Raw genomic sequence first — 17,775 nt, forward strand, 5'->3', positions numbered from 1 at the left:
GGAAGGCAAGTAAGGTGGGACATATTGTTGAGGCCCCCTTGGAAAATACCATCTGCCCCAGGTGGTTCATCTTATAAAAGGTATTTCTAATCATGCTTAGTGCTCAAAAAAACTAAGAAAACTCTCTACTCAATATTGTTCTTGGTGTGAATAAACTACAGTTATTCCGATCAGGCTGTCGCGATGGACATTGTGATCATTTTCGATTTTTCTTGATTGCAAACGATGCCCCTGCTAGCTTCCCTGCCTGTGTCCTGGTGTGTACATGGGGGAGTTTCCCAGGGGATACAGGCTCAAAAAATCCAAGCCTTTGCTCCAGGGTTTGCTGAGGGACAGCCAGCCTGTGTGGAGGAGGTCCACATTCACCAGTGAACGGAGGGGATCGCGAGAGGAGAGCTTTAGGCAGAGGCCAGCTGTGAAGGGCCCTGTCGGCTGTGATGACGGGCTTGGATTTCATTCCAAGGGCAATGGGGAGCTATGGGAGGCCTTTGAGCAGAGGAGTGATGCATATGATTTATGATTCCCTCCTGGCTGTTGAGTGGAAAAGACACTGAGTGGATCAACTCATCGAAGCAGGAAGACCCGTTAGGAGGCTGTTATGTGTATCCAGAGGTGAGATGATGGTGGCCATGGCCATCCAGGACATATTTGGGCGTGATGTCACCACTACTTGCTGATGGAAGGGCCATGCCCCTGACCTGCCCCCAGGTCTTTACATGGCTGGCTCTTCCTTGTCATTCAGGTTTAACTCAGCGGACACCTTCTCTGCTCCTTGGACCTTTGAAGAAACAGGTAACAAAACAGAGTTGGTCCCTAGCCTTGACCCGCTCAGTCTCCTGAGGAGACACACAGGTGACAGAGGTGAAGGTAAAAGAAAGTTCCCAGAATGGGGCTGTGGGAATTTGGGCTGCAGTTCCCTACCAGTCCAGGATATTTGAGACCTCTCCTATAGATTTGGTGTCAAAGCAGCCTGGGTTGAGGTTTAGGGCTCTGCATACAGCAGGCGTCTATTTGTTGCAGCAGAGGTACTTCTGGAGGGGCGGAGCTTCTGAGGGGGCGGGGCTTCCGAAAGGCCCGGCCTCTCTCCTGAGGGCCGCCAGGGGGCGCCAGCGGGGAGGCGGTTCCAACAGTTAACTGTCGTTGTAGGAGGGGTCAGAGTTAGAGCCCCTCTCTGATTGGTTGGCTTCGGTGGTCAGTCAAGTGTGGGCCGCCAATGGTGAGAACGGCAGCTATCACCCCGCTCCTGGGCCAAAGGTCAGAGACATTAAGCCGGGCAAGGGCTAATCGCAAGTCTGCATGGGATGTAACTGCAGGAGCCCCCTTCGGGGGTTGTTGGACGGATCGTGATGATCAGCAAGAAGGCAGTGGAGACAGGCTTTGGAGTTAGCGCTGGGGGTGCCCTAGAATTCATTTACACATTCATTCATTCAATAGGTATGGAATGTGCACCTGCTATATGAAAAGCATGGGATAGGGCAGTGCCTGCGAAGGTTGTGATGTAAGGGGAGGCAGATATCCAACAGGCTCTCCCACACTGAGAAAGGCTAGAGAGGTGACGGACACACTCGTAGCCAGGGGATGTCACCTCTGAAAGCCTTTACATGCTCCTCTGTGAAATGGGTGGAATCATTCAAAACTCTCCGGCACCAGACCAAGCTCTCTGGACTCCAAGAACTTGGTCTCTCTCGTTCACAGTCATACCCCAAGGCCCCGTGTTCGGTAGGTGTTTGGGAAAATAAATATTTGTTGCAGAAATCAATGACATCAAGTTGCACCGGCTGAGGCAAGACCAGAGATGAATTCGAGTTTTTGTTGGACATGTGCCCAAAGAAACTCAGGATTATTCGTGGCAGCATTAAAACAACAACCACACTAAGGTACAATTCATATAACATAGAATTAATGTCAGAAAATCAATAGATAATACCTGGTTGGAAACTCCAGTACTTTTACTGATTTTTTTTTTTTTTTAATTTTGGTACTGTTTATTGAGCTTACTCAATAGGAACATATGTTTAGCATTATTAAGTGTTGGCTGACATATTGAATAATTCAGTGGCATTTAGTACACAATGTTGGGCAACCATCACCTCTATGTAGTTCCAAAATATCTCCATTACCCCCAAGGAAATCTGTATCCATTTGTAGTCACTGCCCATTGTCCCCTGTCCCAAGCTCTGGCATTTAATCTTTTTTCTGTATCTGTAGAACGGCATAATGACTTCAAGTTTCATCCACATTGTAGCATGGATCAGAACTTCATTCCTTTTTCATGGCTGAATAATAATCCACTGTACAGAACTCTTTTTATGTGGCATTCATAAAAAAAAATTGGAAATAACCCAAATGCCCTACCATAGAGGGCTTATTAAAGAAGTGACTGAATACCCACTGGATGGAATACTATGCAGCCATTAAAAAAGAATGAGGCCACTCTCTGTATCATTGTTCTCAGAGTGTGTTAGAAATGCAGATTCTTGAGCTCCACTCCAGACCTCCTGGATCACTGTATAGGGGTTTTGGTTCTATTTTTATCTATACTTACTTGAATGCCTGAAACAGTTCATTTAAAAAGCAAGGGACATGGAGTATAGACTGTCAGCTTTATATCAGTGTTAGATTGTTTGAACTGGATAACTGCACTTAAGGTGACATAAGTCAATCTCCTTGTTCTTAGGAAATGTCATGGACATATTAAGGGTCAAGGAGCATGATATATACAACCTACTCTCAAAGGTTGAGAAAATAGATAGATAGATAGATAGATAGATAGATAGAATGATCTGGCAAATGCTGCAAAACAAAAATTGGTGAATCTGGGTATGGGGTGTGTGTAAGGATATGTTGGAGTTCTCTGTACGGGATTTACATTATTTGTGCAACTGTCCTGAGGGTTTGAAATTGTTCTAATATAAAATGTTAAAAAGTAAAGCAAGGGGGCAGGGCAAGGGTACAGATGGCTTTCATTTGTATTTAAAAACAAGAGAGGGAAGGATATAAATATACAACTATTTACAAGAAAGTGTGGGCTTCTGCCTTAGGGGTGGGGAGAAAAACTTTTTCCCTTTTCTTAAATTTCTTTTCTTTTCTTTTTTTGTGAGTTGACTCCAGGCCACTGCAACCCACTTAAATTTCTTTTTGAATAGACAACACGTGTCTATGGGTCAAAACAATTTTTAAATTACAAAGTCCTCATCTCCATTCCCCTCTATCCATTTGCTTGCTGGTCCCCAACAGAAAACCCTTCTGCTCTTTTCAATACGCAAACACAAGTAAATGTAGCTTTATATTTATATCTTATCAACCCCCACCCCCGCCCAGTCCCCCAAAGGGCCAAAGTAATAGACACCTGTTCTAGACTTAATTTTTTTTCTTGGTATCTTTTCACATTGGAGCTTAAAGAGGTTCCACAGTCTTTTGAACAGATTGGAAACATTTGGGGGTTATGTTATACCTGATGAGTTTGGAGAACAGGGAGGAGGAGGAGGCTGGGGGAGCTGGAGGGAGGGAAGGACCGGAGAGGGGAGGAGAAGAGGGCAGGGAGGTGATGGGGCAGATCGTGGGCCGCGTCTGGAGGACTTTGGCTTTTGCTCCAAGAGAAGTGGGAGCCATGGAGGGTTCTGGGGAGAGGAGAGATGTGGCCTGACTCGGGTGCTCGCAGGCGCCCTCTGGCTGCTGCAGGGAGAACAGACTGTGGGCGTGAGAGCAGGAGCCCGTTCAGGGTGTAGGATGGGGGTTGTGACCAGATGGGGGAGAGGGAATCGCATACTGGGTGAGAAGTGAGGGGACTCTTCCTAGTTTTTTTTTTTTTTTTTTGCAATTTTATTGAGATATATTCACATAATATACAATCAGTCCTTCAGAGTGTGCAATCATTTGTTCATAGTTGTGCATTGATCACCACAATCTTTGAACATTTTCATTACTCCCAAGAATAAAATAAAAATTAGAATAAAAAAGAACATTCCATTCTTTGTAGATTCTGCAGCGCGCGGACTTGCTGAACTAGCAGATGTGGGGTGGGGAGGGGTCAGAGAAAGAGAGGGGTCAAGGACGCTTCAAGGTCCCGGCAGGGCGGAGGTGCGGCTGGCTGCGCTGGGGAGGACCGTGAGCCGGCAGGGGGGCGGACGTAATGAGTGGGAGGCGCCCACGCACCCCCCGATGGGGCGCCCGGGAGGCAGGGGTCCCCGTGTCCCCGGCGGGGCCGCCGCGCAGTCCCGAGAGCCGCCGCCAGGGGGCGAGCGCGCCCCGCCGCAGCTCCCGGAGGGCGCGGGAAGGGGGCCCCCGGCTGCTTCTCACGGCCGCACACCTGGGTGCGAGATGGGGGCGGCGCAGGTGCCAGGTCCCGGCCCGGACCCCCCCCCGTCCAGGCGCCTCCAGGCCCCCAAAGCCCGGGACGCGCTCCCTCCCTCCCTCCACCCCAACCCCCAACCCCCTGCCTGTGCCTTTGCAGTTCCCACGGCCTCCAACACCGTCTCAGGTCTCTGCAAAAAACGTCACCTCCTTGGAGGGCTTTTCCTGTCCGGGTGGGAGCCCTCAGCCCCCAGCCCTCTAAGGCACACCCCGTTTTGATAATTTCTTAACACTTAAGTCTCTCAAATCTGATTTATTTTTTTGTTGTCTGTTTTCCCCACTTGTTTCACAGCTTTCTGTAGCAGCAAGAATCTTTTTTTTTTTGTCTTGGCCACCCTGCAGCCCCAGGGCTCATAATTATGCCTGGCCTATAATAGATTCTAAAGGAAAAATAAAGAAGCAAAGAGAAAAGAACAATTGCAATAATGTGAATTGTCGCTGGCTCACGGTGTTTACTGGGTATTTGATTGTGTTTTAAGCCCCTTCATAAATTCTCTTTGGCAAAACTGTTAGCTCTATCATCCCCGTATTACAGAAGAGGAAGCAGAGGCCCAGAGAGGTTAAGCAGCCAGCCCGAGGTTGCACAGCCAGGAAGTCGCAATGCTGGGATTCCAACCCAAGAAGCCTGGCTTCGAAGGCTAATTTTGCTAAATGAATGAATGAAAGGGGGTGGTGCCCTGGATGGGGAAAGCAGCCCCTGTCCTGAGACTTTGCCTTTCCCACCCAGCTGCGGACCCAGCCCCCTGCGCCCCCTGCCCGGCTGGGAGGAGGGGCGGGAACCCAGCAGGGCCTGGTTTACTCTCCTGTCTCCTTGCGGGTTCCCACAGGTGCCTCCCAGGCCGCCCAAGCAGGGGGCGAGCGATTTAAAGAAGATCTGGAGGTCCCAGACTCCACTCCTCAGACAGCAGGGTCCACTGCCCAGGACCCTGAGCCCAGTCTCAAACGGACAGACGGACAGAGAGGCAGATGCTCCTTAGCCAGCTGGCCACTCTCCTGACCCTGCTCAGCGGGGCCCAGCTGCTGGCAGGCTGGGGGAGACCCCAGGGTCCCCCACCTCGGCCCTGGGCCACTGCCAACCAGACCGGGACTCTGGGCCTCAGGGCCCCGGTGGCCCCAGTACCAGCCTCTGCCCTTCGCAGCTGGAAAGCCTTCCTGGGCCGGCAGAAAACCCAGTGGCTGGGGACAGATGGGCTGCCAGGGGGGCAGGAGGTGGCTGCCACCGTGTCTCTGCCACTGGACCCACAGGAAGTGGCCCAGGAGACGTGCAAAGCCGCGCCCTTTACTCAGGTGAGCGGGTGGGGGTGGGAGGAAGAGGGTGGCAAAGAAGGCTCTGGTCTCGGACAGACCGGGGGTCAAGTCTTTCCTTGTCTGCCTAAATGACTCAAGCCTCAGTTGTCTCCTTTGTCAAATGGGGCATCATCTTCTCCCTCCTGATGTCCACCCAGTCTCCCCCTTCTTTTATTGCCACGGCCTCCACCCCCCACATCCAAGTCTTGATTTTCCATTCAGCCGCCAGAGGGCGCCTGTGAGCACCCGAGTCAGGCCACATCCATCCTCTCCCCAGAACCCTCCATGGCTCCCGCCTCACTCGGAGCAAAAACCAAAAGTGCTCCCCATGGGCCCTGCACAATCTGCCCTGTCACCTCCGTGCCCTCTTCACCTCCTGCTCTCCCTCTTGCCCATTCTCTTCCTGCCACAAGGGCCTGCACTTGCTTTTCCTTTGACACATCAACATTGTTTCTACCCCAGGGCCTTTGCACAGCCTGTTTTTTTTGCCCCGCGCCCTCTTCCCCCAGACATCCTCGTGGCTCCTTCTCTCACCTTCATATTTCTCCTCAAACATTATTTGTTTAAAATCTCAGCACCTCCCACCTCATTCCCCTCTTCCTGCTTTATTTTTCTCCACAGCACACGTCATCATCACCTAATATAGCACAGCAGTTATTTTACAATTGCCATTCTTGTCTGATTCCCTCACTAAATGGGCCACTGCACCAGGGCATGGGTTTTTATCTGTTTTGTTCACTTCTGAGTCCCCATTCCCAGACCCTAGAGCAGAATGTGGCACATAGCAGAAGTCTAGTAAGTGTTTGTTGAATGAATAAATGAGAAACTGTAGCACCTGCCTCTTAAGAGCTTTAGGCAGTCCGAGTCTGAATGCAATGAGTGTGGGAACACCCCCATGGCTGCCTACACTCATTGCTCCATCAGGGTGGAGGTTTAGGAGTTTACACAGTGTGCCGGTTAAGGGTTCAAATCCTGCCTTCACTGCTGATTTCTGGATGACCCAGGGAGACATGGCTTGGTTTCTCTGTGCCTCATTTGACACCTCTTGAAAACAGCTCATCGAGGATCACGAGGGACCATGTCCGTCGATCTGTTATTCATTCAACAAACCTTTGCCGAGAGGCCGGGCAGCACAGTGGTGATTGCACAGCCCTGGAGCCCACCCGCCTTGGCCTAAGTCCTGACTTGTCCACCTGCCACCCTTACAACCATGAAGGGACCCTCCACCCCCACCCTGGGCCCGGGATCCAGCCACATGCCTTCACCCAGAAGCTGCAAGGACCCCTGAGGGGTGTCTTTTTCTAAGGGGTGCAAAGAACGCTCTCAGATCCAGCAGCAGCCCCAGCAGCTGTGTGGCCTTGGGCAAGGGACTTCTCCGTGCCTCAGTTTCCTCATCTGTAAATGGGGCATGTAATGGTAGCAGCCTTACAACGTCACTGGGAGGACTGAGCTGATCTGACCCAGGGCTCAGTGCAGAGCCCAGCGTGGCAGGAGGGTTTTGGACAGTGTCAGCTCTTTTTACAGAAAACCCATAAAACGAGAAAATGACACATACCTATCAATTGATTGCAAGAGTGCTGAGAAGGAGGAGACTCAGGTATATACAGAGAGACCATTGTGTGCGCGTGTGCGTGTGTGTGTGTGTGTGCGTGTGTGTGGGGGGGGTGGGGGTGGGGGGGGTGGGTGTGATTCCCCTTGGGGATGCCTCTGAGCTCTGGGGAGGGTGGCCCTTGGAGGGCAAGGGACTGGAAGCAGGAAGGCGTTTGGTGTATGGGAAAGACATCGAGAAACTCAGGGTGTCTTAGAGTGAGTGAGGGGCAGGGAGGGGACGGGGGACAGAGTGCGGGATCCCCAGGAAGCAGGGAAGGACTTTGGATTTCCCCTAAGGAGGATGCAAAGACCCTGCAGCAGGGGGCGGCGTGCAGGGTTTAAGCAGAGAAGGGCCTCGATCTGGTGTGAGCTGACAGACCTGCTTCGATGGAGAGGGCTCACAGAAAATACTCGCATTTATTGATCACCAACTGTATGCCCGCCCTGGGGTTGGCAGAAAGCCCTGGGCCCACCTTCTCCCTTATTCCCGAGTTACCAACTCCCTGTGTTAAATTTTCTCTGTTGAAAGGCTTGGCGAGGAAACAGGTTGGCCCAGAGAGGTCAAGCACTCAGCCCAGGTCACACAGCCAGGAGGGGGCAGAGTCAGAATTTGCATCCGGGCAGCCTGGCTTGGACATCCCCGGCTCGCAGGGTGGGGTGTGAGCAGATGCCGTGGCCCTGACCCCGTCTCCCCTGCCTCGACTTTTAGGTCATCTCCCGCCCTGGCTGCACAACCACCCGGGTCCGCAATCACCTGTGCTTCGGCCACTGCTCTTCCTTCTACGTGCCCGGCTCGGACCCTGCCCCGCTTGCCCTCTGCAACAGCTGTGTGCCCGCTCGCCGGCGACAGGCCCCCGTGGTCCTATGGTGTCACACGGGCACCCCGTCCTCCCGTTGGCGGAGGGTGAAGACGTCCGCCGTGGTGGTGGAGGGGTGCCAGTGTGGCCCGAAGCCGTGAGCCGAGCCCCGTGGATGGACAAACAGACACAGAAAAGGAGACAGGCAGAGACGGACATGACCTGGGTGTCCCCAGGAGACTGGGAACACACAGGGACAGACGGACAGGGCCCGGAGTCCTCCCCACTTTCTGGCTATGGGGGTGGAGCATGGGCAGATGTAGCACACACCCTAAGCATTTCACGGGTATGACTCACCCCAGCCCCAGGAGATGGGGGTTGATATCGCCCCATTTTACAGATGAGGAAACTGAGGCCCCGAGAGCCGAAGCCCCTTGCACAGGACCCCCCAGCAGTCAGCGGCAGGGCGGCGCTTCAAATCCAGGCGGCCTGGCTCTCCCCCAAATGAGCCAAAGACACACTTCCGGTCCCAGGGAGGACAGAGAGAACCCCGCCCCCCAGATCTGCCCCCATCCTTAGAGGCCAGGAAATGAAGGTAGGCAGACAGACAGGCAGACGCAGCTCCTGGGGTAGAACCCGGGGTCCTCGGACACAGAAGTGGGGCCCATGTGCTCTCTGCTGCCCCTGCCCTTCACAGTGACTGTCCCCCCCTTTTCTCTTTTTCTCACACCCTCGCCCGGGTTTCCCACACAGCCCCACCCCCACTATGGAATTCTCCAGGAATCATAAAGCTTGGCCAAGCCCAGCTGTGGTGTGTGTGTGTGTGTGTGTGTGTGTGTGTGTGTGTCCCTCCCAGCCTGGGAGGGATGGGGGGGAGGAGGGGCCCGTGGGGGGCATCGAGGGGGCTCGCCTGCCCAGCTGGGCGAGGGCGGCCTGGCTTGGGGCGGCTGGAACCAGAGCCCGAGCAGATGGCCCCAGCTGGCACAGGCCTGTGGACATGTGGCGCTGTCGGGGCTGCCTCCAAACGCCCCCAGAGCGTGGGGCGGGGGCGGCCCGGGTCCCCCCCACCCCCCCCACGCCTCTTCCTATCTCAGGAAGGAAGGCCGCAGGTAAGGGGACCCCCGGAGGAAACAGATGGGCCAGCAGGGCGTGGGAGCCTGCAACCTCTGACCCCGCAGGCCGCCTGGATGGTGGGAATGGGTTGGGCAGGCAGATCCCAAGACCCCCCCCCCACCGCTGGAAGGGCTCAGGTGTGGGGGAGACGGGGTGTCCTGAGGTGCCCGCAGTGAGGGACAGGAAACGGGGAGCCCCCTGCCTTCCCCCACACTGCAGGCTCCCGCGCCAAACCCCAGGCAGCGTCCGGGTGGGCAGCTCCGCCCTGGCACCGCGGGCACCCCTCACCGGCGGGCTGGAGGCGCCAGCTCTCCCCATCACTGCCACTGCTCACCTCAGCTGTGCCCACCTCCTGCCAGCCGGGGGAGCCAGCTGGGAGCTTCAGTGCCAGGGGGGCCCCTGGGGTCCTCCTTGCCCCCTCCCGGGCACTGCCAGCCCGGGCCCCCCCCTCACCCCCCCAGGCCCAGTAATGAGAGCTGGTGGAGGGGGGAGGGGCGGGGGATGCAGGTGCCACGAGCGCTGGCACGGGGGCCCCTTAATCAGGTCTGCCAGCGCCATCTGTCACCGCGCGAGCATCTGGGGCTCAAGGTGACCCTGTCACCCTCAGTTACAATTATGAGCTTGGCATCTGTATTAAAGCCCGCCAGCCAGCCGGGCGTGGGGGGAGGGGGCGGGCGGCACGGCGAGCTCGGTCCCGGGGGTCCCGTTCCCAGGGGCTGCAGTGGCTGCCAAGTCCCAGGGCTGCTTGGGGGGCTTCAGGGAGTGCGCGTGCATGCGTGCGTGCATGTGTGTGCACGCGTGAGTGCACGTCTGGCCGGGCACTCTGCAATTCCGTGCGCGGGGCTGGGAGGTGTGGGGTTTTGTGGGTCCCCGCGTGCCTCAGCGCTTGGGTGGGGGGGTGTCTGGGTGAGCGGCGTGGGGGGGAGGGGCGCATCTTTGGGTGATGATGTGTGTGCGCCAGACCCCGTGTGCATGGTTGTGTGGGTATGTGTGCAGCCGTGGATGAGTCTGGGGGGGTAGGTCTGTGTGTAGGATGCTGTTGGAGCGACTGTGTGTGCGCGTGTGTGTGCAAACGCAGCCGGCAGAGGGCCGAGGGCTCGCTGTGGGTTCTTTCTTGCTCTCCCCCCAAAGCCTGCAGGGGTCCCGGGAGGCAGGTGGGCTGTGCCCTGAGGGGACTTTGGACTTGGGGCTCTGGCTTCTTCCCCACCCCCTCCCGCGCCCGCCCACCTGATGGGTGCAGAGACGACACATGGCCACCAGGGGCCACCCTTGGTCCAGGTTTGGGCCCGGCTGCCCGCAGCAGGGAGGAGTTCGGGGAGCACTCTGCCCTGAGCTGACCCTGCCTTTTGGGGAGGGGCCTGGGGGCGAGACCTCCTCCGCCGGTGGATGACATCAGCCGCCCCTCGGCCCGACTCAGATGTCCCCGCAGGTCCCCGGACCATGGCAGAAGGCTCGGGCGGGTGGGACCTACGCGGGACGGAAGGCGCGTGTGCACCGTGATGGGGTCAGCGGGTCCAGGGAGACACGTCCCCGCGTGCAGGGCGTCCGTGTGTCTGGCGGTGCCCCGTGCCCAGTGGAGTCCGGGGCGTCGGTGTGTCCACAGCACTGAGGGGTCCCCCCCTCTGCTCTGGGGTCACACCGCAAAAGGGTGTGTCTGGGGGTGGGCGGGGGTGGAACCAGGGACCCCGGGAGCGGGGCATTGGGCTTCCGTCCCCAGCTCCTCTCCCTTCATGCCTCCGTCGCGCCCCACGCCGCCGTCTCCCCGTCTCCCCGGGCGGGTCCGGGTGGGTCCGGGACAGCCCGGCCCGGGCGCCGCGGCGAACAATGCCCCATTCACGCGGCCCGCCGGCGCCATGGCAACGCGCCCGCCCCGCCCTCTCCGCGCGCGCGCCAAGAGGGTGCCATGGTTACGTCAGGCGCGTGCCCGCCCCGCGCGCGCCACCGCCCCGCGCGCTCTTTCAGGGGCCGGCCAGCAGGGGGCGCCCGGCCCGAGCCTCTGCCGGGAGCCAGGAGGGGCCGGGACCCCCCACCCCACCCAGGGGCCTTCAGCAGCTCAGTGCCTCGGTTTCCCCACCTGTCAACCATCGGGGTGGGCAGAGGGAGCTGGCAGGGCCCCGCGGCTCCGACAGCTCGTGTCGTCTGCTGTGTGTGTGTGTGTGTGTGTGTGTCACGGCGGGCATCCGGTTGGGTGTGATTGTGTGTTTATGCTTGTGATTGTGAGTTCATGGGACTGTGTTGTGTGTGCCTGTGTTTGCACGCCTGGGGTGTGCGTCTGTGATGGTGAGCGGGCATGTCGTTGGGTGTCGTCGTGTGTGTGTGGTTGTGAGTTTTGGGGGCTGATGTTTGTGAATCTGTGTTCGCAAGCCAGGGTGCACTGATGTGTGCAACTGGGTGTGGGTTCCGAGGGCAGAGGGCTGCAGGGGCCTGGCTGGGACCCCCTCCCCTCACCTGAGCGCCTCCTGGCACAGAAGGGGGCACCCAGCTGCCGGGGACCTCCAACTCCTCACAGGTTCAGGAGAGCCCCAGCTGATGAATATTCATGAGGCGGGGGGGCTGGCACCCACTGCCAACAGCTGTGCGACCATTAGCTCCCCCCCACCCCCGCTCGGCTTGCACTGACTGTGGAGGGGAGAGGGGGGCTGTCAGGGGGGCTTGTCACCGTTTCCATGGCTTGGGGGACTGGGGGGGAGGCCTAGTGACTGTCGTGGGGGCCGTGTCAGCACGCCTGGCTGCTGTCTCAATGTTATGACAGAGACCAGGGGACTGAGTGTTGTGTGACAGGCTGTCCTTGTCACCATCGGTGCGGCCGCTGCTGACTGTTCCTTTGTAGCTGTGTCTGGGGACATGGTGGTGTGTGGCAGTGTGAGGGGTGTCCACACAGCAACACAGTGAGCGTGCAGTATCCGGGTGACTTTGGGAAGCCCCCCGTGGCCATGTGCCTGCTGGCCTCCTGCTCCATGACACTGTGACGATGGGGTGGTGCCGTGTTGTTGGAGCGACGGGCTTGGGAGAAGGGGATCAGGGCTCTGTGTTGCCACGGGGCCCCTGTGCTGTGTGTGACCGTATGCCCCCGCTGGTTGGGGTGGCGTGGATGCAGCCTGAGGGCTGGAGGGTCAGGGGACCGTGCAGATGTGTGCAGCCTGGGGGCAGAAGGCCTGTGTGGCCAGAGTAATTGAGGGTGTGACCGTATTGCTGTGTGTGTGACAGTATGTCCATGTGGGGGACACTGTAGCAGGGTGTGACAGTGTGTGTGTGACAGCATGTCCATGTGTGACAGTGTGGCTGTGTGTGACTGCATGAGAGCATGGCTGGGATGACTGTGACAGTGACAGCATGGCTGAGGGTGTGAATGTGTGACAGCATGTGACAGTGGAGCTGTGTGACAGCATGGTTGTGTATGTGACAGAGTGTGTGTGTGGCAGTGTGACTGAGGTTATGACAGCATGGCTGAGAGTGAGGGTGTGACTGTGTGACAATGTGTGTGACAGGGTGTGGCAGCGTGGCAAAGGATACGACAGCATTACTATGTGTGACAGTATGGCTGTAGGTGTGACAGAGTGTGTGACAACATGACAGGATGTAACAGCATGGCTGTGTGGGGCAGTGTGACTGCATGACAGCATGGTTGTGTGACAGTGTCACTGGGGGTGTGAATGTGTGACAGTGTGTGACAGTTTGGCAAAGGGGATGACAGCATGACTGTATGTGACAGCGTGGTTGTGTGGTGTGACGGCACGGCAAAGGATATGAGAGTATGGCTGTGTGTGATAGCATGACTGTGTGACAGTGTGTGAGTGACCATGTGTCCATGTGTCACAGCATGTTTTTGTGTGACAGTGTGGCTGTGTGTAACTGTGTGGCTGTGTATGACAACACGTCTGTGTGACAGCATGGCTGTGTGTGACAAGTGTGTTTGTGTGACAGTGTGGCTCTGTGGGATGGCATGGCTGAGGGTGTACAGTGTGTGTGTATGGCAGTGTGACTGAGGGTATGACAGCATGGCTGCTGAGTGTGAGGGTGTGACCATGAGACAGCTTGGCTGGGGGTGTGACTGCACGGCTGTGACAGCGTGACTGAGAGTGTGAATGTGTGACAGTGTGTGACAGTGTGGCAAAAGATCTGACAGCCTGGCTATGTGTGGCAGCAAGGCTGAGTGTGACAGTGATCTGTGTGACAGTGTGTGTGACAACATGGCTGTGTGACAGCATGTTTGTGCGCGACAGTATTCCGTGTGTGACAGCAGGTCTCTGTGTGTGACAGCCTGTCAGTGTGTGAGACAGCGTGTTCCCATGTGACAATGTGTGCATGTGTGAAAACATGTCTATGTGACAACATCTGTGTGTGACAGCATGGCTATATGTTCTGTGTGTCCGTGTGTGACAGCATGTCCATGTGTGAAAACAGGTCTATATGACAACATCTGTGTGTGACAGCATGGCCATGTGTGACTGTGTGTCCGTGTGTGACAGCATGTCCACGTGTGACAATGTGTCTGTGTGTGAAAACAGATCCATGTAACATCTCTGTGTGACAGCATGTCTGTGTGTGACTGTGTCCATGTGTGACCATGTGGCTGTGAGTGTGTGATATGCGTGAATGGGGGGCGACAGCTTCCTCTCTCCCACCCCAGGGCCGCACAGGGAGCTGGGGTGCGGAAGGAGGGACCCCCGCCCCGAGACTGGCTGTCACCCTGTGTGGGGGGGCACACGTGAGGCCGGCCCTGGAGACCGTGGCGGTCCCTGCCAGCTGGGCTCAGGCCCCCTGCCTCCCCCTCGGGCCCCCCTCCGTGGGCTGGGTCTGGGGGAGGAGGGGTGGCCTGCAGATGCGGCGGGAACCAGCAGGTGGGGTGGGCCTGGGGACCCCGGCTGGGTTCTGTGTGTGCCGAGTGGTCCCCGGGACCCCTGAGACCCCGGGACCCCGTGTGCCCGGCTCTGCCAGGGGCTCCGCGTGGCGGCTCCGTTCTCTGGCACCCACACCCTGGGTCCCGGCTGCTGGTGGCCGCGGACAGAGGCTGCATTCAGAGAAAGGGCTGGGTTTCCAGGGCGGGCGGGTCCCCCACCCGCTGCAAATGAGACGTTTCCCCAACTCCTTCCCGTCGCCTCCAGATGGGCACCGGCCAGGGGGCCCTGCACCGGCCTGTCCTCAGCCCTAGCCAGGCTGTGCCGCCTGGGAAAGTGTCACTGTGTGTGTGTGTGTGTGTGTGTGTGTGTGGCTGCGTCTGTGTGCCCCATTGATGATTTGGGGATGTTTGGGGGTGACTGTGGGTGTTGGTGTGACAAACATCTATGTGCATGACTGTGACGCTGTATATGGGTGACCTGAATATCTTGGTGTGATTTTGTGTGTGTGTGATCTGTAAATCCTGTGTGTCTTTGTGTGAGATCTGTATATCTTTGTGTGGCTTTGTGTGTGTGTGTGATCTGCATATCTTTGTGTGCCCTTATGTGTGTGTATGATCTGTATACCTTTGTGTGTTTTTTTTGTTTGTGATCTGTATATCTTTGTGTGTCTTTTTTTGTGTGTAGGATCCGTATACCTTTGTGTGGCTTTGTGCACGTGTGTGATCCATGTCTTTCTGTGTGTCTGTGATCTGTATGTCTTTGCATGGCTTTGTGTGTATGTAATCTGTGTATCTTTGTGGCTTTGTGTGTGTGTGTGTGATCTGTATATCGTTGTGTGGCTTTGTGCATGTGTGTGATCTATACATCTTTGTGTGGCTTTGTGTGTATGCGATCTGTATATCTTTGTGGCTTCATGTGTACGTGTGATCTGTATATCGTGTGGCTTCATGTGTGTGTGTGTGTGTGATCTGTGTATCTTTGTGTGGCTTTGTCCATGTGTGTAATCTGTACATCTTTGTGTGTGTGCATGTGATCTGTATATCTTTGTGCAGCTTTGTGTGTGTGATCTGTATATCGTGTGGCTTTGTGTGTTGTGATCTGTATATCTTTGTAGCTTTGTGTGTGTGTGTGATCTGTGTATCTTTGTATGGCCTTGTGTGTGTGATATCTGGATATTTGTGGCTTTGTCTGTGTGTGTGATCTGTATATCGTGTGGCTTTGTGTGTTGTGATCTGTATATCTTTGTAGCTTTGTGTGTGTGTGTGATCTGTGTATCTTTGTATGGCCTTGTGTGTGTGATATCTGGATATTTGTGGCTTTGTCTGTGTGTGTGATTTGTATATCATTGTGTGTCTTTGTGCATATTTGTGATCTATGTATCTTTGCATTGCTTTGTGTGTGTGTGTGATCTTTATATCTTTGTGTGGCTTTGTGTATATGTAATCTGTATATCTTTGTGGCTTTGTCTGTGTGTGATCTGTATATCACTGTGTGTGTATGATCTGTATATCTTTGTGTGACTGTGTATATGTAATCTACATATCTTTGTGTGGCTTTGTGTATATGTAATCTGTATGTCTTTGTGTGGCTTTGTGTATATGTAATCTGTATATCTTTGTGGCTTTGTCTGTGTGTGATCTGTATATCATTGTGTGGCTTTGTGTGTTGTGATCTGTATATCTTTGTAGCTTTGTGTGTGTGTCTGTGATCTGTGTATCTTTGTGTGGACTTGTGTGTGTGATATCTGGATATTTGTGGCTTTGTCTGTGTGTGTGATTTGTATATCATTGTGTGTCTTTGTGCATATTTGTGATCTACATATCTTTGCATTGCTTTGTGTGTGTGTGTGATCTTTATATCTTTGTGTGACTTTGTGTATATGTAATCTGTATATCTTTGTGTGGCTTTGTGTATATGTAATCTGTATATCTTTGTGGCTTTGTGTGTGATCTGTATGTCACTGTGTGTGTATGATCTGTATATCTTTGTGTGACTTTGTGCATGTGTGTGATCTACATATCTGCATTGCTTTGTGTGTCTGTGTAATCTATATATCTTTGTGTGGCCTTGTGTGTGTGATATCTGGGTATCTTTGTGACTCTGTCCATGTGTGTGATCTGCATATCATTGTGTGTCTTTGTGCGTGTGTGTGAACTGGAGAGCTCTGTGTGGCTTTGTATGTGGCGTGTCTCTGGATGATTCTGGGAGTGGCGTGTGTGACCCAGGGGGTCTGTGACTGCGTGACCTGGTGTGCCTGTGTGCCCCTTTGTGTCATGCCATGTATCTGGGCAGGAGGTGCTGCGTCTGTGTGTGTTTTCATATGACCCCGTCTGTGATTCTGAACGTGGGACCTTGTGTGCATCAGTGTATGTGAGTGTCCACATGGGATTCTGGGCGTCCTGTAACTGTGTGTGTGTGTGTGTGTGTGTGTGTGTGTGTGAGACTCTGGTTTTGTCGGAGTCTCTATGTGGTTCTATGTAAGTGGGTCTCCGTGTGCCGCCCTGCGTGTGTGGGTTTCACCCAGAGTAGTGGCTCCAGGAGGGTGTGACTCTGTGTGAGTCTGTGTGTCCGTGTGCTGTTCTGGAAGGCTGTGTGGCAGCCTCTCGGGGTGACCCTGTATGTGTGTGTGTGTGTGTGAGTTCCAGTATCTGTGTGTGCCTTTGTGGATCTGTGTGTGTGTGGCCTTGGGAGCCCCGAACCTGAGTCCACATGTGATGTGGATTGTGGGGTGCTCAGCCAAGTAGTCCCCCGGAGTCAGGGGGGGGCTGTACCTCCCTGGGGCCCGTGGAGGGGAGACTTTGGGCCCAAACCAGGCCCACCTGGCTCGGCTGGGCAGCTGGGGATCCCCGGTCCTGCCAGGGGGGCCCACAGCACCCCTCTCTCCTCCCCTGGCGGCACCCACCACCCAGCTCCCCGCATCTCCTGGGTGCCAGGTGCTTGGCTACCTCCCCGAGAGCCCGAAGGAGCCGGGCCTGCCTTCCGGGGCCCAGATGTTTCCGTGCCGCCCGCTTGCCACATCCTGGCTGGGTACCGCTGTGGGCCTGTGTCCCACTCCCCCCCTTGCCTCCCCCCACACACCTGCATGGTAAGAGCACACCTGCTGCCAGCCGCAGCCAGGTGGGCAGCCCCGGCAGGGAGGAATGTGGGGGATTCCAGCTGTGGGCCCCAGCTGTGCCCAGCCCCCTGGCAGTGCCCTCCTCCCCCGTGATTTCTCAAAGCTCATGTGTGCCCTCAGACCTGGGGGGGCCGGGTGGCGGAAGTGGGGGAGGGAGGAGCAGGGGCGTCTTCTGGAACACCCCCTCCGCTTCTCCATAAAACTCCTCCCGGCTGGCAGCTAGGGAGTGGGGAGCAGAGTGAGTGTGTGTGGTGTTGGTGATGGGGGACGGGTTGTGGGTGTGCATGTGTGTGTGTGCATGGGGAGGGTGCTACGGTGTGTGTGTGTGCATAAATGGAAGGGTGGGCGTGAGTGGTGTGCAAGGGGGGTACGGGGTGACGGTTCGAGCAGAGCCCAGCCAGGCCAGGAGGGTGATGGGGGTGGGGGCAGAGCACTGAGGTGTGAGTTTTGAAGCTGGGGGGCAGGCTGGGGGCATGGGGGACCCGGCTGGAGTTGGTGGGGGGCTTCTGAGGGTTGTGACCCTCCCAGCCATTTGCAAAGAGGCACTAAGTGTCACGTGGCTCTCAAACCCCACCCCACCCCCGCTAAAACCCCAGCTCCATTGAGGGTCCCAGATACCCCCAAAGCCCACCCCCATTTCTTCCCCCTCTCCAGGCTTATCCCTCTGAATCCCCTCTTA

At 55.9% G+C, this 17,775-nt stretch overlaps 1 protein-coding gene across 1 annotated transcript; it reads left to right on the forward strand.

Annotated features, from left to right (window-relative positions):
* Window positions 1-5,319: 5,319 nt before the first annotated feature.
* DAND5 (DAN domain BMP antagonist family member 5) lies at window positions 5,320-8,258 on the forward strand. The gene is made up of 2 exons (XM_037818060.1): window positions 5,320-5,640; window positions 7,940-8,258. The coding sequence occupies exons 1-2, from the start codon at window positions 5,320-5,322 to the stop codon at window positions 8,186-8,188; spliced, it is 570 nt and encodes a 189-aa protein (XP_037673988.1). The 3' UTR covers window positions 8,189-8,258.
* Window positions 8,259-17,775: the final 9,517 nt, after the last annotated feature.

This window comes from Choloepus didactylus, chromosome 25 (assembly GCF_015220235.1).
Source record: "Choloepus didactylus isolate mChoDid1 chromosome 25, mChoDid1.pri, whole genome shotgun sequence".
Classification (NCBI taxonomy): domain Eukaryota; kingdom Metazoa; phylum Chordata; class Mammalia; order Pilosa; family Megalonychidae; genus Choloepus; species Choloepus didactylus.

Excerpts from the sequence above, each read along its gene's own strand:
- DAND5 (XM_037818060.1), top strand. The coding sequence starts at position 5,320 with ATGCTCCTTAGCCAGCTGGCCACTCTCCTGACCCTGCTCAGCGGGGCC. Across the intron at positions 5,641-7,939 it reads AAGCCGCGCCCTTTACTCAG|GTCATCTCCCGCCCTGGCTG; the intron begins GTGAGCGGGTGG and ends CTCGACTTTTAG.